This window comes from Mesitornis unicolor, unplaced genomic scaffold (assembly GCF_000695765.1).
Source record: "Mesitornis unicolor isolate BGI_N332 unplaced genomic scaffold, ASM69576v1 scaffold9401, whole genome shotgun sequence".
Classification (NCBI taxonomy): domain Eukaryota; kingdom Metazoa; phylum Chordata; class Aves; order Mesitornithiformes; family Mesitornithidae; genus Mesitornis; species Mesitornis unicolor.
The window spans coordinates 155,642-178,865 of NW_010165801.1; the positions used below are offsets into that span (position 1 = coordinate 155,642).

General features: G+C 46.2%; 1 protein-coding gene across 1 annotated transcript in view; it reads right to left on the reverse strand.

Moving 5' to 3' along the window:
- Positions 1–5,489: 5,489 nt before the first annotated feature.
- Positions 5,490–23,224, reverse strand: part of TRIM29 (tripartite motif containing 29) — a 21,999-nt gene continuing 4,264 nt past the window's right edge. The window contains exons 2-9 of the mRNA XM_010194756.1: positions 19,381–19,476; positions 17,972–18,205; positions 17,406–17,604; positions 13,788–13,871; positions 10,602–10,661; positions 9,247–9,345; positions 8,068–8,144; positions 5,490–5,552 (exon numbers count right to left, since the gene is read on the reverse strand). Coding sequence (XP_010193058.1) covers positions 5,490–5,552; positions 8,068–8,144; positions 9,247–9,345; positions 10,602–10,661; positions 13,788–13,871; positions 17,406–17,604; positions 17,972–18,205; positions 19,381–19,476 — 912 coding nt within the window. The remainder of the gene's footprint in view (positions 5,553–8,067; positions 8,145–9,246; positions 9,346–10,601; positions 10,662–13,787; positions 13,872–17,405; positions 17,605–17,971; positions 18,206–19,380; positions 19,477–23,224) is intronic.

Below are 23,224 nucleotides of genomic sequence, written 5' to 3' on the forward strand. Positions count from 1 at the left end.
AGACTAGCATTTTCAATTTAAGGTTTAGTTAGATAATGCCTGTTGGTACCAGTAGATTACAGAGTGGATATTAAATCCTCCAGGATTTGCAATGGGCAAGTATTCACAGAATCCATAAGTAGGCATGAGAGCATGGCTATGGAGCGATCGTCCCCTGGAGGTCCTGAGAGGGAAGAGAAAATGTGAAGTAAATCTTTTCTTTGAAGAAGGCTCCACGTAAAGAGCACACATATGCAGGCTGTGGCCTTTAAAGGTTTCCCTGTTAAGAAGCTTTCTTGCTTCTGACAGCAGCCAAATGGCATGTGAAAAGGTAATGGGGTCTGTCAAACTGCTGGAGCAGAGAAATGGAAGGCTGGACAAGGCGAATGCTCTTGCTGCGGGTTTTGAGACCGGTCCCTCTCAAGGATCTCACAAAAAAATCCTGTGCACGTTCCTGTAAAACCAAGACAGCTGTCCTGTGGCACTTGAGTTGCAGAGACCCAAAAGCAGTTCCCAAGCAAGTCCTGAAGGCAGGTCCTAAGCTAGCACCCAAGTTTATTAAACATCCAAGGCAGATTTTGGCCTTCGATGGTCTGAAACTGGTGCCACTGTGCCCATTGGCTCCAGTGTGGTCTGGAGGAAATGGTCTGTTATGCCACATCATTTCAAGGTCTGTAACCTGAAGAGTTGTAAGTCTAAAGATCAGATTCCTGGCCATGAAAATTCAGAAGCTATCATAGTCTTTGATTGAACATCCCAATAGTTTTATTAAGAGCGCATCCCTGTATTTTATGCTTGCTAATTAGCAATTTCAGTCATATTATTTCTGTGTTATCTTTGTGCAAGAGAGTGGCAAATTTATGTCACTAAAATATTGCAGAAATTTAAAGGTTCACAAGCAGTTGGGTTTTATTATTCTTGTTTATGCCCCTGAAGAATTGTTCATTTTAAAAATTTATAGTTAATACGTACAAAGATAAGACAGTGGCCTGTCTTGCTCTGGTGACAGAAGTCAAGTGATTGAATGAATTATTAAAGATCAGCTTTTGGAGCTACCTGCTTTGATTTTTAGCTGACTATTGCAGCCAAATTACATCCAAGACGAGGGTCTGTTCCCATGTTGTGTATGTTTCCCCCGGACGAGCACAGCTCATGCTTCACTCCAGAAGAGAACTCGGCATAAAGCTGTTCTTTAAACCGTCACTTTCACCGGGGTTTGATCCTCAGAAGGCTGCCGTTGTGGTCAGACAGCTCCTTACACAGTGACACCCCCTCCCCGCCCCGGTGCGGCGCCGCGGCAGCGCTGAAGCGCGGCGGAGCGCTGACCCCTGCCGGCCGCCGCCGGGCGGGACCGGGTGCGAGGATGCGGTACTCACGGATGCGGTACCCGCGGGAATGGGGATGCCCGCACCCCCCACGAGGCCCGCCCCCCCCCCGCGGCCTGGCGATGTCTTGAACGGCACCGAGGATGCTTTAGAGCCGGTGCCAGGCTGCCTTTGAAAAGCTGTGCGAGGGAAGAGGCTGGGGATGCTTTGGTTGGCAGTGGGGATTCAGGGATGAGGTCTGTGCTGAGAAACTGGAGCCAGAAGCCTAAGCTTTCAGGAAACCACAAATTGGTAGGGGTGAAAGAGGGACAAGACCACTTGATGTCTTGGCCCTCCAAAGAGGAGTCATGGCTGCTTGCTTCCCTCTGAGTCAGCCTGACTGTAATTTTTCTCATTGAGCCTTGCTCTGGCAGCCCAGCCTTAGGTCTCCAAGTGTCCTCTGCCACTGCTGGCGGGATCAGAGTGACCCATTGCCCTCATCCTTACTCCCAGGGGGTCTCCTTGGGATGGAGAGCCGATGCCTGACCACAGATCCAACCCCTCTGGTCTGCCTGAGCAAGGCATGCAGCGGCACTGAGCTCAGACTGCACTTCCAGGCTGTGAAGTTCATTATGGCGTGTCTGGGGCTGCTCTGACTGGATTCCCTAAGCAGGCGCGACGCAGCCCTGCAGCTGTGAGGTTCATTACTCCATCCCCACGCTGCCGGCACGGCCAGTCCTGCTCACTGCCTCTGACTGCTCGGGCGATGAGCTCCATTATTTTATTTTTCTAGTGTCACAGAGTCAGGAGTGCAAGAGTGTGCTTGTAACTTGCTCTTCGCATGCTTAAGTGGAGAAACTGAGATGTTTGTAGCAATTTCAGGACAGGAAAAAGATTTCTCTTTGATTGCTTTTTAATCACAGTAATAACAGTAATGGAGGCAGTGAGTGGAATTGATAGGAAAGAGCTGAGCTCTGTTCTTTGGTAGCTCCCATGTGGGGTAAACAAGAAGGATTTACTGGCTTCTCAAGTGAATTGGTAGTATCCTCGTTCTTCAGGAATGACTATTGGCAATGTCTGGGGAAAAATAGCTGGTATCCAGTACCCAGGAGAGGAAATATGCCAGGCATCCTCTGGAAAGCTGCCTGCCTTAGTGTATCTAGGGTAAATGAATAAACCATGCGGACCTCTGCTCTTATCCCCACAGCTTCATGTGTACAATTGGTCTTTTGAATGGCTGTCAGGGCCACCTCTATATATGTCTGGCCTTGAATCTGCATCTTTAGAAGCCCGCAAGGGATTTATTCTCTCCCTCAGAGACAAGAGAAGCCAAGATATAGGCTAGAAATCTGAGCCATGCAGAACCAAAGGCTTATATCCCCAGAAGGGTTCATGTGTCCCAATGGTCCCCAGAAGGAACCTCCTGGGGAGACTCAGGTCCAGGCTGGGGCAAACCAGTGCCTCAGCTCAGCCAGTCTCCTCACAGCCTGGTCTCTCCCAGGCTGATTTTGGCCTATGCATATGTGAGCAAGCGCTTTCCTCCAGTGGCAACTGGTAAGGTTCAATTCTGGTAGGGGAGAGGCACTGAAATAATGAACAACCACAGGCTGAGCGGTTTCTAGAAATGCCCTTGCAGGGAAGGACTTGTGTGACGCCAGTGATTGGGAACTGACCTAGCTGAGCATATCTGCAGGGCAGTCTCAAGGTATTGTACTAGAAGTGCGTCCATCAGGCTGGGTTTGACCTTCAAGGATGTGGGAATTTTCTGTGAGCTAACATGACCTTGACTAAAAATACTGAGAACACAGTGAAAAGCAAGCCTCTAGGAGCTGGGAAAACAGGTTCTCCAAACCCCTTGCTCACATGAAGAATATTTTGAAGAGACTTAACCTCACAGACAAGCATACCGACACCAAAGAGAAAGACCTTATCCCCAGGGTTTTTGGTCAGGCATGGAGCTTTCTCCTTTATTTCTGCAGTATGTGATGCACACGTGAAGGGCCTCGTTTACATCAGCGCAGTCGTGTCCTGTCTGAGGAGGTGGAATTCCTCTTGCTTTGCTGATCAAGACAAACACGATAAAAAAACAGTTCATGCACAATACACCTCGAAGCCGCGATGCTAGTTCTCCAGGACTGCGAGGCAGAGCAGGGCTGGAGCTGTGCCCTGTCCCACTCTCCTCTGGTGGGGCTGTGGGGTAGACCAGCTGGAAGGGGAGGCCTGTCTAACTCAAATGGGGAGCAGCTCCGGAGTGTGCCGGTGTGAAAAGCCATGTGTGCAAGGTCTGAGGGAGGCCCTCGAAGCAAGGAGGGGAAGTGGAGCAAACAGGGCTGGGAGGCTGCAGAGGTGGTGGGGAGGGGGCAGCGGGAGGACGGGGATGCTCGATTCCTCACGCTGGTCATTTGTGTGCTGGGCAAGGGACAGTGCAGATGCCCAGCAGGCCTTCTTTAGGGCAAGGAACAGGGGGGGGATTTTAATATCAGAGTTTTGGGGGAGGAGGAGGGATCATGTCCGTATTTTGGAGAATAGAACAGAGGCAGTGAAAGCTTTTACGGGACCATAAGGGACCCAAGTGATTACTGGATGCCTGCTCAGGGGCAAAACAAACAGTGAGATTGGGGAGGGGGCTTATTTTATCCTTTCACACACATACTCAAACCCCTCAGTGCATTTCCTAGCAACTTTATCCCAGTTTCCCTTTCTTCACGTCCTTCCTTACCATCCCTATCACTTTCTTCTCTGATCATCGGGTAAAAATAAAATAAAATAAGTGCCATTTCAAGTATTCTGGAGCAACCAACTTTCAGCCTCAGAAGTTTTGTCTGAGGTGTCGGATTAAAAAGCAGCGAGTATCTTTGCACAGGGATTAGCAAGAAAGTAATTTGAGGGAGCAGTAGGTGTGACCTCTCTCAGCAAGGTGTTGCAAGCATTTGGGGGTAGGAAAGGTGGAGTAAGCCATTCCGAAAACCTTTTGAACAGAGCAAACCATGAAAAGTAGCTGTCAGGTCTTGGTTCTCTGTTCTGCAGCTGCTTATCACTGTTGGAGGGCTCTGATCCTGCAATGGGCCATCTGCTCCCATTGACTGACCTGGGGAGGTTTTTGCGTAGCATGGACTTAACCTCTCAGCTTTGTCCAAGGGGAAGGAAAATAATCTCAGTGAGATCACAGAAAAGTTAACCAGCCCTGGCTGGTTTGCAAGCCGGGTCCTGTTGTGATTTGTCTATCCAGGGGACAAACAAAAAAATATTATCCTCAGCAAAAAGCTATGGTGCTAAACACCATTGCACCTGAACCACAATACAAAGATCAATTTTGGTTTAGAGGAATTTTTAAAAAAAAACCACCACCACAAAACAAAACAAAAAACCCACCCAAAACCTATGGCATCTAATCAATCTTATATTAGTAGGATGGATTTTCTTTTTATTTTGTAATTTGAAAAGGTGGCTGGAGGGGTACTTTAATGGGATTGAAAGCCTCTCTGCCCTCCCCCAGTAGCTGGCCGTGGGCAGTAGCAGCTCTGAATGGGTCCTCTTGGCTGGCTTTTTGGAAGCCGGCAGGAGCAGAGCAGAGCTGAGCTGATGAAGGGCCCTGAGGAAGCTGTTGCCACAGCATGGGCTGGGGGGGTCTGCAGGGATCCTGGGGAGGTGGCAGCACCAGAGCTGATGCCAGCGAGAGCTGTGTGTCCCCATCCAAGGCAGGGCTGGGTGATGGGGTAGAAAGGCACGGGAAGGGCTTTAGCCTGTCAGTGGGGGCTTTCTGTTCCAGGAATATCCTTGTGTCCCCACCCCCAGCTTCAGACCTTTCACCAGGACTATTAGCTATGGTCATATAAACACACTCGGGACAAGGGGACAACTGGTATAGCAGAGGGGGGCAGCGTGCTTCCCAAGCATGCATGCTTCCAGGAGAAGCAGAGCAGCTCGCTCTGCAGAGGCAAAAGGAAGGGCATTGACAGAGAAGGAATAAGGGAGTGACAGCAGAGGATGGGGTTACATTGTTAAGGCCTGCAGAGCTTTCAAGGCGATTAGGTGATTTGGAAAAAGTCCTTGTTTCCTCTAGTAAAGGCTATTCCCTTCTGCACCTTCCCTCTCCCTGGCAGAGATTAGAGCAGTAAGGTTAATACAGTAGCAGGTACATCCATGAAAATCCGCAGCTGAGTCTTCACTCCAAGTGCTGCCAGCTCTTCCCTAAATCTTCAGGAATCAAGGTGCCTCGTTGGAAGTGGCTCCATTGCCTTTGTTGACGTAAAAGGGGCGGTAATGTGACTGCAATGGAGAATTTGGGGCATGTGAGTTTGACCTACCTTCTTTTTCTGATGGCCTATACTTCACCCTCCTAGGTAGCCCAACCATACACATCTTAACGTACTCCTATCTTAACACCTTCAGCCTTTCCTCTTGCAGAGCAACACCGCCTCATTTCACTACTGGAGGTGCTGGAGTGATCGAATGCAAATAGTGTTGCTTTTTGATTTACACACACACTTTGCATGGACTTCATTCCTGAGCCAAATGAGTCTGTGCATCATGTAAAATCTCAGACTGTGACTCATGGTTTGATGAGAGGTTTCTGGAAGTAGAGGAATGTCACCTTTATTTTTATACTTCTGTCAGTGCCTTTTAATTGCTCACTAACCTGGGAACACATGGGAATTTTCACACTTTAAAGCCATGCACAGTTATGCGAGTGATCAACTAAGTCACATGGCATTTATTTGTGCTCTCTGGCTGAGCCGACTTATTGATTGTGATAGCTGGTTGCACTGTTCAGGGCAAAATCTTGAGCCTGGATAAGAATATGGTTACACCAATGAAGCAGTGACCAGGGCAATCAGGGACAACTGTGGTTTTGTAATGTCTGATCTGTCTCAGGTTTGATCCACTGCCCAGATCTCTCTAGCAGAAGGTGGGAGAAGCTCACAGGAACACGCTGGTACGTTTTTGTGCAGCGCGCTAGTTAATATCAGGCACGGCAGGAGGCTGGAAGCATGGGCAGAGCAAACCCAGCCCTTCTTTGCTGCTCACTGCTGACTTCCAATATCTCCTGCTCAATGTTCCCTTTTGTTGAAATCCGTTTCGTTTTATGGCTTTAATTTTCAATATAATTAAGAGATGGAAGAGGGGGGCTTCATTTTAAAGAACTCCCTGTCGGTTAAAAAGACATTCCTCCTTAAACAGTATAGTCTTTTGTGCAGAAAAAATCATATTTACAGGGCTTTTAGAATGTGTATTACTTAAATACATATTTAAGACTATTTTAAGAGCTAGATTATTGGCCCAATAGACCATAAAAGCTCCTGCAGAGCTACTGCAGTCCGAAGCGTGTATTTCTATTTTGGGACTCTTTAATGCTTATATTTATCAATTCAATTGTAAGGTTCAGGCTATCTGGTGAATATAGGCTATAAAAATAAAATAGCGGCTACAAGTATATGTATGAGAGAGAAAGGGAGACAGGAAAAGACTGATGACTTCACATGGAAGAAGGTACCCAGGATTTCTCTATGGGGACTGAGGAGACCATGGGTTGTGTTCGTGGAGCACAGCACGCTGACTGTTGTGCAGTGGGGTGCTTATTGCTGGGAAGAGCATAAACACATCCACCAGTGCCAACAGAGACTTCCCTTTCCTCACCAGACTTCCCCAGTATAACACCACCGTTAGGGAGGACAGGTTGGTACCTAAAAATCACTGGGAAGAGTCTCCATCTGGGCACACACATGATGAACTAGATGATCTTTTAGAAAGGCAGTGGTCAAACACAAGACAGAGAAGATATTGCAAAACTTTGCTGTTCCAGAGAGGTATGTTTTGCTGCAGCACATTCAGAGACTCAAGGCTGGATTTTCTGAAAGTGATACAGTCTAACAAGAAACATCCTCAGGCAGCTACTTTCTAACTGTTGTATTTTCTCTGTTTTCTTCCTTCGGTATTGGAATGCTCTCAATTCTTGACCCCCTCCTTCTTACAAGTCTTATTTCCAGGGAACAGTAAATAATCTTTCACAGATGTATAATCAGAATTCAAAAAATAGATTTCATCTACGGAGACGGGGGCAAAAGCTTGACAATCTTAATTCAGATCATGCAAGATCTTAATGCAGCACAGTGTGAATGGATGTTAAGAAAAATAGATTAACTTAGTGTTTCTGTGGTTATGCATTAACTGTTTGTTACCCTTGTATATTTAAGCTTACAAGACCTAAAATATCACTGTCCTCTGCCCCTTATAATGCACTATTACCTGTTTTGCTCTAACAGCACAAAATGAATGACTTACAGATGTTCTAGTGATTTATCCTTCATCTTTCCTATTGCACCTGCCCACAATAGGATGTAATTAGCAAGAGACTTTTCTGTGATTGTCTTAGGTGTCATTTATGCAACCTATGCTTTCTAGATTCCACAGACTACTGAGAGTATATGATATCCCTGCAGGGAGGAAAAGCAGCACAGACAGCCACATGTGTGCTGTACTCTTTGTATAGCTTCTAGAGGCCTGGATCAAGTTTAGACTAGGGCAAAATCTTTTCAAAATGTCATTTTGAAGTATTGATTATTCCTACAACCTAGAGCTGTGGAGGTGGGAGGGTTAATCTGCATCCCTCTGTGGATGCAGTTAACCACAGGAAAAAATAATAGAAGCTGTTGACGTGAAGCTTTCACTTTCCCATCTCCAAAGGACCCAAGCCCTAGTCTCTGAAGTCTCACGTATCCCTAGAACAGGTAGTTCTTCTGCTGAAGCTGTGCACATGCTTTCACACCAAGGGTATATTTCTTACCAATACAGACTGCTTAGAGGATTTCCATGTCTGTGGCGTCACCTTTGCAGACTGATGTCTCACTATTGAAGGATAAGCTGTGACAACATAAAACAGCCTGTTACAGATCAGTCCCTGTCACCATCCCCGTCTCCCCTTGCGAGCGTCAAGATGAGTAGCAGGACTGGAAGTGCCACATAATTAGTATTGCATTGCTTAACATTGAAGTGCAGCCATTTCTGGGGTGGGACGCAACAGCCATCAGACAGATGCCTATTCCACCACCCAATCGGTTAGGAAAAGGGAGTAAAGAAGGTCTGTCTAATTAAAATGTCTGAGGAATGCAGAGGTGGAATGCAATCAGTCCAATTAAATTTAGGCCAAGTCCCGAACTAAGCATGCTGACTCTTGCAAAGAACACTATAGGCTATTTAATTAGTGTAAAGAGCTAAGGCCTGGGTTTCATGTCAGAAATTAATGACAGTACCTCTGGCAAGCGTGATAAGCCCTAACCCCCTTCTACCACACCAGCTCTGTTCTGATTCAAAAATAATACCAGCCCTGCTGAATCATAACCAGTTTCAGTGTTATCAGGCAATGGCCTTTCCCCACCATCTCCCATTCATAAATCAATCGGTCCTGACTGCTTGGCAGGTGCTGATGCTCTTGGATTCCACCTCTGGTGCCCTTGAACTACTGGGTAGTGCAAAGAGGATTATGAGACGGTGAGTGGGGGATTCTGGTTCGGATGAAGGAGGACAGGCAGCTACTGCAGATGTTTTTTAAAGGTTGTGCTCAGAGTGGCTACTTTTCTTTCAGGACCATAGCTGTTTTAAAACAGTGATGAAGCTAAATGGGTAAATGACGATGAACATAATTTCCTAGTATCTGTCTTTCCCTGGTCCCTATGCATCTAAAATTCTTACCTCTACCCATTACAAACAAAATTTTAAACCCTTTCAACTATTCACTAGATATAACTTTTTAATTCTTCTGGGCATTCTTTGATAAACCCCTGTTGCCGTGGTTCAGCAATCATGTAAACATGTGCTTGTATCTGAGAGATTAACAGTCAGGGCAGGAGATAGGGGCCAGGTGTAGGACTGCTCCAGGCCTTCTCTGGGGGAGCAAGAACAGGATTAAATGTCTTATCACCTAAAAAAGAGGCAGAAGGAAGGGGGAAAACTAAATGCCTAGTACCGGTCTTAGTGAAGAGGCTCCCATCAGATTGTTTGCTGAAGTCACCGGGCGGATTCTGTCCCACCGAGGAGAACTGAAAAGGCAGCTTAGTACCGTTGCCTACTGGAAGATAAAGAGGTTGTGTTATTCCATGGTGCTGCGTGCTCCAGTGGGGAAGGCTAAGCATTTCAAAACACACTCTGTAAAAATAACTTCAACCAGCTTGGGGGAAACGGGAACTAATAGCTTTGCCCCTTTTCTCCTAGTAAGAAAAGGCAGATGAGAGCAGTCAGTTGTGGTGTACACAGTGTGCAAGTGTGAAGAGATCCCAATGCTCCATGCAGGGAGGGAAGAGCTTTTCTCTTGAGAGACCCAGAGTGCAGGTATGACTGAAGAGCAGCAGCTCCCTCACAGGTAAACTGCATCTCCAGAAGCTGGAGCAACAAGGCAAAACTGTGTAACTGCCAAAGCTTCCTAGCCTCCAAGCAGTTGAGGCTTTATTCAAAGCCCATAGAAATGAAAGCAAGGCTTTCCCTCCTGGCCTCCTTAGGGTCAGGCCCTGGCTGCCAGAATGAATCTGGGAGCAGAGACGATGAGAGGGAGACAGCTCTGCCTGTGGCATGAAAAGCAGGAACGACTTAGGTGTGGCCGTGAGTCACGAGAGCTCCCCCAGGTAGAGTGGCCATGGGTGCTTGTAGGCTGCCTGTGGATGAAAGGCAAGGCAGGACCCTCTGAGCATGAACAAAGCAAGGTAAGAAAATACAGGCGAGGAATAGGAAAAGTGGGCATCTGGGAAGAAAAGGTGTGACTCACTGGTGCTGGTTCTCAGTACAATAGCTCAAAGCACCCCCTCCCCACTGTGCTGGATGCTGTATAGACAGTGAATGGTGGGCAGAACAGTTCTCAACATCTTTGAGAACTTAGTTGCTAAGTAAAAGCTCTATGTATAAAAGCTATTTTACTGGAGAAGAGCAGCCTTTTGCTTCTGAACCTGGCTGAGGGTATTTGGAGTCCACTCCTGGTTCTGCCACAGCCTCCACAGATTGCCTTGGAAGATGCTGGCACTCGACGACTGCAGTGGTTAGGTATCTCAGGGTCTTTACAAATTGGTACCTGTGTTTTCCATCTTCTTCTTTCACTGAACAATGATAACTAGGGATGCCTTTCCCTCTTGTATACATAGTGCCTAGAGCAGTGAGCCCCTGGGTTTGGGTGTATGCAGACAGCACTGATAACTCAGCTAAGAGATGGTTCTGTGAGTGATTGACAGGTGACAGCACAGCTGAGAGGGGAAGCAGAGAAGGTTGGTTAGCCAGCCAGAAAGCTGTGGCACGGGGGGTTAGATCCTTTCAAACTGAAGTCGGAATTACCCGTACCAAGTGTTTCCTCAGTCGCTTGGAAGGAGGAAAATTCCCATGATCGTGGGTTGAAACTGGCTGTAAAACAAGAGCATCCAGTTCAGCAGTCGGCTCCTGATGAGCTGGCTCAAAGGCCTATGCCTGGCATTGCTCTATGAAACAGTCCCCACCAATTTGGAAGCAGCTCCAAACCAGAAATCTGGGTCCAGGGAGTAGAGGAAAGCCTGATCCTTTTTCCCTGGGTTCCAGGGAGTGGTGAATAGGCTTCTCATTTAGAGAACAAAGCTCTCTTACTGCCGCAGAGCTGTCTTTAGCGACATTAAATTGCCAACTCAGGTTTGTCTACACAACATGACTATTCTGTAAAGAGACCTGGAGGCAGAGGCTTGGATTTAGAGCTCAAGAGACACAAGTAGAGGAGCATTTCTTGCTCAAGCACACATTGTCTCAGCCAATGTGACAGGCATGTGCTCCAGGGTTTCACTAGGACACCGTGCTGGGATGCAGACTACTGCTGTTGTACCCCTTTAGTGAGACATCGGACTCCCAGAAGAGCAAGAGATGAATGCTTTGAGCTGTTATGCTGCCATCCTGTGGACCGCTTTTCTATTTAAGCAGCTGTTTCTCCCTCTCTGTGTGCCCGAGTCCCTTCTACTCTTTATTCAGAGACATCCAGAAGCACAAGATGATCTTTCCAACCTCCTCCTGGCTTTGGCCATAGTGTTTGCAACATCAGGAGGCGACAGCTCAGTGGAAAAGGACAGAAAGGAGTGTTGAGCAGTTGAACAGATTGTTCCTCTATATTTTAGGCAGCATTTGAAACCTTCAATGTCTCCCCTTTGCCTTATTACTTCATCCCTGCAGGCAGATGCTCTGTGGTACTGTCTTTAATGACACGAGCAGCAGAAAGCTCCTTGAATTTAAGCAGGGCTTAAAAATCTATAGGTTCAGCTCGAATCCAAGCAGTTTCTTAGTATGGGCTACTGCAATTAGCGCAGGGCACTACTTGGTAATACACCTCAATGCAGCGAATACTTGCTGCTGTGGCCTCAGGCAGAATTTGATCCAACCTCATGAGAAAAAGGTGTATTGCAAAATTACCATGAGATATTCAAGGATTCTGTGCATATTATGCAGTGCAAAGGGTGGTCCTTTCTTTTTTCCCCTCCCATTTTATGGAATTCTTTAGAAAAGATGCAACTGGGGCAGTGCTGGACTTCTACATGCTACATGGATAGAGCACAGAAAGCTCTAGAGAGTTAAATGGTTATGGGTATACTGCATTATTCATTGGATAATCCTTTGCTAGCCAGCATGCACGCAAAGTGGGTCATGTCTGCTGTTTTGCCTGCTGATTCATTCCGTTCCCAAAGTCCCCATCAGTGTGGTTTCAGCAGCTGGTTCCTTTCTGTCAACGCATTCCCGTAAGGGATCATGCTTGAGCCCTCACCCAGGTGGAGAATCCACTGCTGTTCAATCCCCATTTCAGCAGAGACCGCGTGTGCAATCATGTGCTTAGGTTTTTTGGACAAAGTAACTCAGATGGTAGAAAATCTACAATGAGTAGCTTTGGAAGGCAACATGCCTGTGCTCTCAGGGAAACTTAGATGTGTAGGTGGAACAAACACTGCCCCAGTATTTGGATATTCAAAAGTCCATTGCAGGAAGCAGTGGGTCACTGAACTGCAAGCTGCTGTACAACCCTTATGCTAAAAGTGTCCCCACTGGCTCCAATAAACAGCACTAAATAAGAAACCCTGTATCTAGCAGTCTCTATTGATCCCTGTGTCTCTTGGCACATCCTTCAGGAGGCTGGGATGCTCCCAGCTGGGAGCCAGGGAGGCCCTGCTCAGGCCTCAGGAGCTGATCCTCCGGAGAGGAGCAGAGAGAAGTCCAGGCACTGCGGTCCAGAGCAGTGAGCAGCCAGGCTATGCTGTGCTATGGCACTGCTGCAAATAGTCCTTTTGCCACACCAGGTTTCAGCCCTGTCCCAGACACACACGGGAGCGGTGATGGCAGAATGGCATTAATCTGCTGTGTTCCTCTGAACAGCCCTGAAGCAGCTGGGGCAGAGTCTCTGCAGAATGAACCCACCACTGGCGAAATGCAGCCTCTGATGAAGATGCTGCACCCCCATAACATGGGGGTCCTGCAGGAAACAGTCCTGCTAAAGGCTTGCAAACGCTGAACTGGGAACGTTCGTTGCCTCTGCTCCGAACGGCAGGGTCGTGCCCACGGCGCCAGGCAGGGCTGCCAGCGAGCTGCCAGGCGTGGGCTGGTAAGAGAGGAGAAGGGCAAAGTGGAAATCCAGACAAAGGGCTCAGTGTTGGGATCTGGGTTATCCCCATGAAACCCTAACGACAGAACAGGCAGCATCGCACTTCAAATATGCCTTCAGGGGAGTGCCACTGCTAATTGCTGGCATATCCCTTCACCCTGCCCACCATCTGGCCTTGCAGAACAGCAGCTGTAAACACCTGGCAAATCCAGGCAGGGCCTTGCTCTCTAGAGACTGGAGGAAATTTGGTTACTTGTTTTGTGCTACCATTTCTGTTCTTCTGTTTCTGCAGGCATTGCTTCGCCTAGGCTTTTAGCACGCTCTGCTTCTCTGGAGGTCGGTTCTGGCACTAATTTAGAAAAAGACAACTGTCATTTTACAGCTGAATGTGTTGAAAACAGTCATTCACTCCAAAGACTCATCCTGTAGTCCTCATGTAACAATTGGGACACAAGCAAATCATCAGGGCTCTTGTTGTCAGTGACAGAGCTCAGAAAAGAACCCCAGACTCCTCCTTTTTTAGGACACATTCCTCATCTCTTCTTTCCTTTCCCTGTAAGGAAGAAGTATGTTTTCTGGTGACAGTAAATTCCTAATGCAGAGCAAGCCTAGTGTAGCTTTCACACTTGGTAGCACAGTGGGGTAACCTTCTAGTGGAGAATAACACTTACTGCAACCTGGTAACACATATAAAAACTCCCCTATATTCACCAACTACAGCCTTGAAAGAGTTCAGTTGCTCCAGCTCTCCTCCATGGAGTTGAGAACCTTAGCTGCCTTGTTTGAGATGAAAAGGCAAAAACTTCTCAAAGCTCTGTAAGATGGTGGGAAAGATGAGGGAAGGCAAATTTTGGGACAAATAATTAATGAAGTTCCTTTCCTATGCTGTGTTTGGAAGAAGTATGATCACCATTAGGATGCTGTACCTTTGGGAGACAGGAACATGGAAAATCTCTTCAAGTTGTCAGGCTGGTTCCACTCATAGTTGTTCATCATGTACCGGTGGTCACCTGGGGAAGCAGAGCAGGGTGTGAGCTGGAGGAGGCAGTTTAGTGGCCTTGAGAGGGACAGGAGGAGGGGGAAAGGGATAACAGACTGGAATTGCTTCCTCAGGTGCTGCAGGAGAGACAGTTCTGCCCTTTGAAAACAAGTTCCTCGGTGTTTGTCATTCCTGTGAGACTCTTTGGCTGGGAGGTAGAGCAGTGCTGTAGCTACCCAGAGGTTCAGCCTGGGATCAAAAAAGAGAAAGCTCCCTTGGAGGCACAGCACAGCTGAAGCATTTGGCCATTCAGGAGATATGTTATCTTCTGGAAATCCACAGGGAGACTTGAGGGCTGAGGCATTTTCCTACCAAAATACTGCTGTGTGGCTAAAAATGTATCCCACTTCAAAAGCAGTGGTTTGTGTGGCTTCTTTTGTGTGTTTAACCCGTGCACAGAGGTGGCTTTCCACCAGCAGATCTTGAACTGCAAGTATTACAAAGCTGAAGAAAGCCAGTGTTGGTTTGTTCCATTGTAAAGAAGGATGCTAAACCTGAGTTGCAAACAGCTCTAACTTCCTGGGCTCTTGGACCAGGGCGCGTGGTTCAGGCTTCATGCACAGTGGAGGAAACCCACCCTTTTGCCAGCTCTGGCACAGCCTGGTGTTGGTTTTCCAACACTGATCCACAGGAAATGATGCTCTATCAGTACAGTTGCTGATAGAGACTTTCTTTTAAGGCCTCAAGTGTTAAATAAACCTGTTGTTCTCTGCAAGGGAAAACAACAATTTGGCTCCCATATTTAAATAGTTCCATTCTTTGGTTGTTAAGTCACTGAACAAACTTTTATGTTATTTCTCCAGTTTATTTCTGTGTTATTTAAACTCCCTGGATGCTCTCTGATTATTTGTCTCTGACACACTGCTAAGTAGGTACCTGTTATGACGACTAAAAGAAAGTGGATTCCCTTTGGAGTCTGCTATTAAGCAGGTTTCGTTCCATTAATATAATATTTCTTCCTGGGAAGTTTTCTACACCAGAAGATCAAGCTGGTTGCAATGAACTTGTTGCGATGACTCAGGGGGAGTCCAAGTTAATTAAATCCATTAAGTAATTGTGGAGTTATTTCCTTGCAGTCACTAGATGCATAGTGCTGTCCCCTTTCAAGTGTAACTGTGGTCTGAAAAACGGAGAGCTCTGAAGTTTCTGAGACTCACCTTAAATAGCATTTCCCAACTGCGTGGATACCACTGTTCTTCTCATTAAGCAGACACCAAGCTGTGTCCATTAAATCCCCAGTAAAGTTTCTGAAAGTGCCCAGGTTTCTGGCAGTAGGTAATTGTTGCCCTGCTCAGAAATGTTTTGACACTTGAATCCCATGGATTTCAAGTACCACTGAGGACTTCTGGCATCAGTAACATGGAGGGGACCCAAATAAAGAGTGATCGAGTGATCAAGTGATCAAGATGTAGTCAGTCTTTATCCAGAGCTACTAGAACTGAACATACGCATACTCTTGTTGGGTTGTACAAATGGCCAAGTAAAATGTATTTGCTTCAGGACTGGCAAAAAAACAGCTCAGCAGATGGAAGGTAACTTAGTAAGTAATGGTAACTGGAATGCAAAGTGCTTTTATGGTACTCATCTCACTTTCAGAAGTGCTGTGAGTAGTCAGGCATTTAAAACTCCTTTGGCATGACGCCATCCAGACTTTTGAAATTCTGCAAATCACTGGGCAAGCAAAGGAGAAGAAAGACAAAAGTACAACAGTGATTTTTGGATGTGAGCTGCCTATCATCTACTTCTATTAAGTTATAGCCAAATTTCGCAGCGAACCCTGGCATGTGGAGTGTTGAGAATCTGACCAGGTACACTGCAGTGTTAGCAAGACAGGTAATGTTCAACTTCTGGTACTACTTTGAGGGCAGGGACAGTCTAGCTATGCATCATGAGCACTTTGAATGTGATTCCTGATGTTTCAGAAAGGTTGGTTCTCTGGACTAGAAGTATCCGGTCTATCTAATTCAGGTCTAACAGAGAATGATGATGCCAGATAAACATTAATGAACTGTTTGCAGTGCAGGCACCTTGGGGACAGGAACTTTTTATCTCCATAATGTAGGAAGGCAGCAGACTGTCATTTGATGAATACTGGTGATTCTCATTAAATGTACTCTGGTCCCATGACACCTTCATTCTTACTGCTCTAGATTGTAAATGCCACACAGGCTGATTCACAAAACCCAGGCTCTGAAAAATATTAGCATGTTGACAAATAACTGAAGCCATGTTGTTCTGGCCTCTGTGCCTCTTTTCACCAGGCTGCTTTTTGTCTGGGTTTTTGGTTTGGGGGTTTGCGTGGGGTTTTTTGGCTGTTTCTTCTCTTTCTCCTTTATCATATCATCTTCTAATGTGTATCTGTCTTTTCTGGAAGGAAGTTGGAGTGATTTGCATGGCTGCTGCCCAGGAACAAAGGTGGTGTATTAATATGGGAGGAATGTCTAGTGAGTACTGTGAATTTGAATGAAATAACAGTGATCTTGCAGATTTGCAGCAGACTTCCTCAGCTGCTTGTGTTTTATGAACTGGACTTGAGGTTATTCCTGCATCTTTTTGAGCCACACGTCCTCCTGAGCAGCAGGGTGCAATTTATCCTCATGTTACCTATCTAGCTTCTTGACCTTTATTGCTCCGGTATCTGGGGTTTCACAGTTATTAATGGATTATATCCTTATAGCACCCTCCTGAGATAATTATTAATTCTGATCTCTATTACTCTTAATGCATGGAGTCATTTCATGGCATTAAGTAACTTGCCCAAGGTCACAAACACTGTTTGTCAGAGAACTGAGAAGTGGCCCTTGGCTGTGGAGTCCCATTTTAGTGCCCTGTCTTCCTAATCTTATGTGTGAGCTTGATGCAAGACTAGTCCTTTGTGTAGAGCTAATTGGGAGACACAGAAAGTCAGTGGGTTCTAAAACTTGGAAGATTCCTTGCAGTGCTTTGGTATTGACCATGACCTCTCTGTTCACATAAGTTCATCCTTAAACTCCACTGAAGTGTGGGGACCATTTGGCATCGCATGTCCCTTGAACAGGGCAGGTGGGAAACAAAGCTCACCCTACATGCAGAGAAGTGTGATCACAGAGAGTTATGCCAGTTCAAGTCGCAGCTTAACCTGAACAACAAAACGAGGACCTTTCTACTTGGAAAATCTGTTATTAGATTTTCCGTGACAGTTGCTTGCGGGGATTTCACGTTCCACCCAGGCAAGCGGTGGCTGAAACAGGCTGTTGTAAAACAGCGTGTCATACCAGCACAGCAAATGTGCTAACTGAGCTGTACAAATACACTAATGACAGGATTTCAAAATTGCCACACTGGGGCGGCCACATTCACATTTCTGCCACTGCCTTCTCAATTTACCTAGTGAGCCACTGAGCTGCCTTAGTATGGCTGTGCAGTCTTCCATGTAGAAGCACACTCATTGCACTTCATCTCTGACTCTGAGCTAGGCTTTGCCCGGGGAAGGAGGGAGGAAAGGGGCAGCTCTCCGATACTCTACCATTCTCCATGTGGTTCCTCTCTATGAAGTTGCGGCCGAGGTCTGCCTTGCAGATCTTCTCCACGTGCCTCATGCAGACGTTTAGGAGGTCATCTCTGAGGAGTCCCATAGATGGACTCATGCTCTCCCCTTCAAGCAGCACACTGTATGTCGGGAGAGATGGAGGGGGTACGTAATTCCGCATCAAAGCCCCAAACTCCTGCCAAAAAGAAGGAGGGAGACGTTACTGAGCAACATGAGAGATGGAGGCTGGATCCTAGGGAATTGGCTAGTGCTAGGGTCCAAATACCATGAAGTGCAAAGGAGAACAGTGCAGACAGAGGGGGCAGGCAAATGTTCTGCCCATGAGCTTTAGCAGTCTACAACAACAACAGACGCTGGCATGTCCAAGTTCATCCTTCACGTAACGGAGCAGAGACAGCTTCAAACGTCAGGGTCTGTTCCTGCCACGTGTGTGCATTGAACTGGAGAAGATTTAACACCTCTTACACCAACCTGGGATTTGGTTTTGGGACAAATCCTGTTCTCATGTGAAAAAAAGGAAAGGAAAATAAGATCTCAGTTACCTGCAGGAAGAGCACAGAGTCACTGATCTGGTGGATCTGCTCCCTGTTCTCCTTGTCCTCCCGCAGGAGCTTTGCCCTCTCTTCTAGCTCATCCACAATTTCCTTCACATTCTCTGATGCAATCTTTTCCCTCTGGTCCAGGGCAGCCTTCACTTCATCCCTCTGCCTCTCCAGGTCACGGATCAGCTCTTTGAAATGCTGGTCCACTGTGGCTTTCTCATTGGTGGTGTAGTTCTGCGGAGGGAAGGGGCAGAGAGAGGAGGCAGCAGGAAAGACACAGGAGAAATAAAATATTAAACTTCTCGGGGAGTCACTTGCTAATAGCGGGATACAGAGGGGGTATGTGCAAGAATCCTCAGCATTTAGGCTGTGACTATGGGGACTTCAGGTATGTAAGTCTTAGCACCAGAGAAGTTGTACCAAAAGAAGTAATACTTGTTCTTGCAATAATTGTGTGTAATCTATAGAGCATGCTGTCTTCCTCATTATAAGAGCGTATCTTCTATTTCAGTTCACGAACTGCACTCTTAGGTGATATTTAAAAACGCTCTTTTAAACCTTTTAAATCATGGTTCTGGCTCCTAAAGAATTTGAGGATCAAATCATTTCAAAGGATGAAAGGTGCTGATACAATTTTTACAAACCTGACCTCTAGATAGCTCTGAAATACTCCTCAGAAGGGCTGTGGATGTAACTCTATTCAGAGGTAAAATTTCTAGGTCAGATTTCCAATAATAATAACAATAGTAATAATAGTAATAATAAAGCAGACAAAGAGCAGAACCAGCAAGCCAATGTGTGTGTACCACATAAAAGGCAGAAGAATGGCTTTGCCTATTAATATTATGCAAATTTCCTTGGGTGTCTCCAAATGGTGTTTTCACTGCTCTATTCAGTTAGGGTATAAATTAAAAAAATAACACTATTACTAGATTCTAACCCTTAGCCTGGTGAAAGAATTACAAAGGCGCCCTATGTCAGTATGGAAATAAGCTGTTCCACTATAAACAAGATGATTATGTATCTGTTCCTGTTGTCTCATCTCTGGGCAATCCAGAGCTTTTCTGGAGCTTAATTTTGTGTGTTGAATAGCAGGATAAAAAGCAGCACACCTTTATTTCCGAATCAGCCTGGCTACTGGTGGTTGAAGGGGCCCAAGGCAGGGAGGTGCCTTGGATCATTTTGTGACAAGGCTGTGCTGCCTCTTCTTGATCTCCTGCAGGGTATGTTGCAAAATGACTTCAGTAGGAGTTGTTGTTTCCAACATTTCACAGGAGTGAGCTTTGGAGAGTGAGACTGGGTAAGGGATGGAGTGAGTAAGAGCTGGGTATGTCAGAGTGGAAAAGAAAGGAAAGTGATGAGTAGAGGAGAAAGAGGGAAGGGAACTTAAAAGAATATCTCATACACACCTTGATCCGGTCCCTCTCCTTCTGCCACTTATCCATTTCATCTTCTACCTCGATGATCTTCAGCTGCAGCTGCTCTTTCTGCAGTGAAAGCTCAGCCTGTGAGAAGAGGGGAGTCTCATGAATGGGGGGTTGAGGGTGGCCTCCTTCAGAGAGGCGCTGTGCTTCCACTTATGCATTTGGCCCCGGACAATAATAGCTGGGAGGTACAGGTTCCTGGCACTGCTTGAAATGGAGATCATGTGCTGACACTGGGCAGGATCCCAGAGCTTCTGGCTGGGTCAAGAGATTCAGCTCCCTCAGCAAAGAAGCACCCACCTAGCAGGGTACCGTCATGGTGCCGCTTTTAATCACATTAGAGTCATTAGCTGGAGGGGGAAGAGGCCTGTTTCAAAATTCAGCTGTGTATGCAGTGAAGGGCCCATCCCAGGGAGTGCCTCTGCAGCAATAACAGTTTTCATGTAATTACGGAATGACGTTTGACGAGTGTTGCAACAAGAGGACGATGCCTCCGGCAGGAATTCTGTTTAGACAGGATTGTGGATTAATTTGCTCTGAATTGAGAGCTTTCATGTTATGATGAAGCTGGGGAATGCTTGGAAAAAATAAAAAACACAAAAGGAGGAGGGAGGAGGCGTAGTCAACCATGCTTGGCTTAGATCAGCAACTTCACTGGGATTCATTTGCATTTTGTTTTGCACTGGCTTCCCAGTGAAGCTCAGACCAGGCAATAGCATGCAAGGCAGCTCACAGAACTGGAGCCCGTGGCGGGCCGGGCAGCCGTGCACCGGTGTAACGTGCTGGTTGGTGTGCATGCTGTGTCTCTGGATCAGACCGGGACCCGGCTGTTTTGTGATGCCCTGCGCCATTAACTCTGGGCAACCCCTCCCCTGGTCGTTCATATTCACCATGTCCCTGCCCGACAGATCATGACAAAGCCTTTGCTTACGCATTTCAAGATCTTTCTGTGCTTCGTGTGTGCACAGGTTAGTCACTGCACAGCTATAACTGCAGGCAATCTGGCTATGGGACACTTACCCCCAGAGCTGTTTAGGGATTACGCAGTTGGCAGAAATTACCTGTATTCCACAACTGAGCTGTGTCGTGTTAGAAAAGTTCTGAAAACCTGCTGTTCGTGTGGGATCCTGGGGCGAATGGCTGTATTACCACAAAACACTTACATTCAGACCAACAGTTAGTGGTATGGGAGATGATGGGTGGATAGATCCACTCTCACAGCAACTAATTTAAAGCACAAGGTGTATTCCCACTGCTTTGCTGCCCATCCAGGAACATAATACAACACAAAAACCTGGGTCTTCTCTTGTGATTGTAGTTGTCCTCGGGGTGGGAATTTCAAAAACTTTTCAATTCTCCATTCAAGGAGTAGAAAACAGCATGGTGTGACGAAGAGCAGGCAACAAACTGTCAGCCAGCTCAGGCCGAGGGAATCAGCCCATCAGGGCTCTTGTCTTGGTACCACAGTAGTGTCTGAACATCCTCTATAGCTTGAATTAAGCACAGCTGCGTCTGAGAGCCATTGACTCTAGCTGTTCCAATTTAAAAAACCTCTATTTATAGAGGGAAAACAATTTGATAGTTGTTTTATTGCCTTATAAAACAGAAGAACGGGGGAACACAAAAGTCAAACGTACTCGAAAGTAACTCAGTGCCAAAAGAGCTGCATCTTCACATTGTCATTGTAATTGTCCTTGTTTTTTTAAGAGTTAGGAGAGCACCAGCCCTCTAAATAATATTCTCCATTTACCCTGACAGCCTTCAATACTCAGGTGAATGCAGTTAAGAACTCATATTCTACACGTTCAGAGCAGACATGGAAGGGTTTTGCAGTACAGGATCATCAGAGAACCATATGGGTATCAAGATGAGAAAATTCACGCTACTACTGCTCAAGAAAGTAAAGGCATGAGACTGATCCTATAGTTTTCCCATTTTCAGGACAGTGGAGGAATTACTGCTTTTTTCCACTCTCATACACACTGTGAGATGTCCTCTGCATCAAGACACAAAGGTGTGCAACTGTCTTTGCAGGGAGCATTTTAGATCCAGACGCACCGCATTAACCAATGTGAGAAATTACACTGTAGTACAAGTTGTTTCCGTGAGCCACAGAGCTGCATCCAGATGGCATTAATTGTTAGAAAAGTAAAAAGTACATTTCCTGAGCAATGGGAGGTCTTGTTTCCCTCCTCAACCCTAAATGTCAGGACGTTCTTGTGACAAGAATGTGAGTGAAATCATAGAGAGGGGCTGGAGCGAGTTTTTTTTGAGAAGAGCAGACTTCATGGCCACATAGACACTTCCAAACACAAGGCGTTTTGAGAAGAAAGGTAACAGGATAAAATTTTATGTGATGGCTGTAAGGTCATGATAACAATAGTATGCTTTTGTAGTACTTTTTAATTAAGATGGGTCCCAAAGGAGTTTCGCAAACTATTACTTGCTCAAAAGTGATTGCTAACTCTTAACAGCTTGTTGCAGTTATAATATACCTTTCACCCTGAAAGGTAGTTTGGGTGCCTCTGGGATGAGATCTAACAACTATTTAAGAGCGGACCCACACTACAATTTAGTGAGAATTAAGCAAATGGAAATTACAGAGAGAGTTCCAATAGCTGGAATGCAAATACCACAGTCATCCACGTTCGGCCTGGGTTAAAATGCCCATGCTGAGGGCAAAAGAAAGCACTAGTGCAGACACCAGCAAAGGCAAGGGAAGTTAAGGGAGGTGTTTCACTGCATGACAGTACGAGCATTAAAATCATCTTTACATAGGAAAAAATGTTAAAAAGAGGTCCAAGGAGACTATGGAATAGTACAAGAACTGATGACCTGGGCACAAGGAGGTGGATTTGGTAAGGATGCTCTGGAGATGGACCACAACATAAAGGGTTCAGCAAAGGTGATTTCACAATGTTTTTAAGGATGGACGACCCAGAATAAATGTATTGGGTGAGACTTGGAGTTCAGAAGGTCCCACAAAAGATAATATAGCAGCTCTACCCATTGTGGAGGGAGTCCCTACAGTGCAGAAATAACAACAGTGAGGATATAGAAAATACATGTTTAGACCATTCGGTTTGACTACAGCGAGCTGAGAAATGCTGACACTGAATGTCTTTGAGCTCAGCAAGGATCTTCTATTAGAGCCCAAGTTAATTAGGACAGTCAAGAGGCCTAAGTGAAAGTTCAGAGTGTACCATAAGCATCCACAACTGAACCCAGCCCTTGTGCTGTAAAGGGCCTAGAGATGTGAGATTATGAGTCTTGCATCATGATGCAACTCGTTTTTGCAAGGCAGCAATACAAGCATCATCATGTCTTAATGCTGTGGGAACCCAGTCCCTGGATCAGGGAACACCCCTGTGTCACCAGCCTGGAAGAGCTATGCTAATTACCTGACAGCAAATGCAATAATGAAGCTAGAGCAGAAGTGTTTAAACTAGTCGTCCCAGTGCAGGGCCTGTATTGGAAATGACATGGCTGAGAAATCAGCAGATTGTTTGAGATGTTATTTCTGCTGGTTTTGCCCTTACATTTTTCTATCTAAGCTTCTGTTAAACAGAAGGTGGGTGTCAGTGGGCTACGATCTCTGGACGCTCTGCCAGCATCCTGCAAAAATGCCATAGTCACTGCATGAGCTGAGGCCGGAAAAGGCTCTGCTTTGCACAGTTTGAAGAGAATTCCTTACCTGCAAACTGGTGGATTTTCCTTGGGCTCTGCCCTTGCTGTAGAGGCATCAACGCAGAATGCAGGCTAACAGGCAAACCTACTCTGAATCACAGTTTGCAGCAGGTCAGCTTCCCACAGCCTTCCAGCTAGGAAG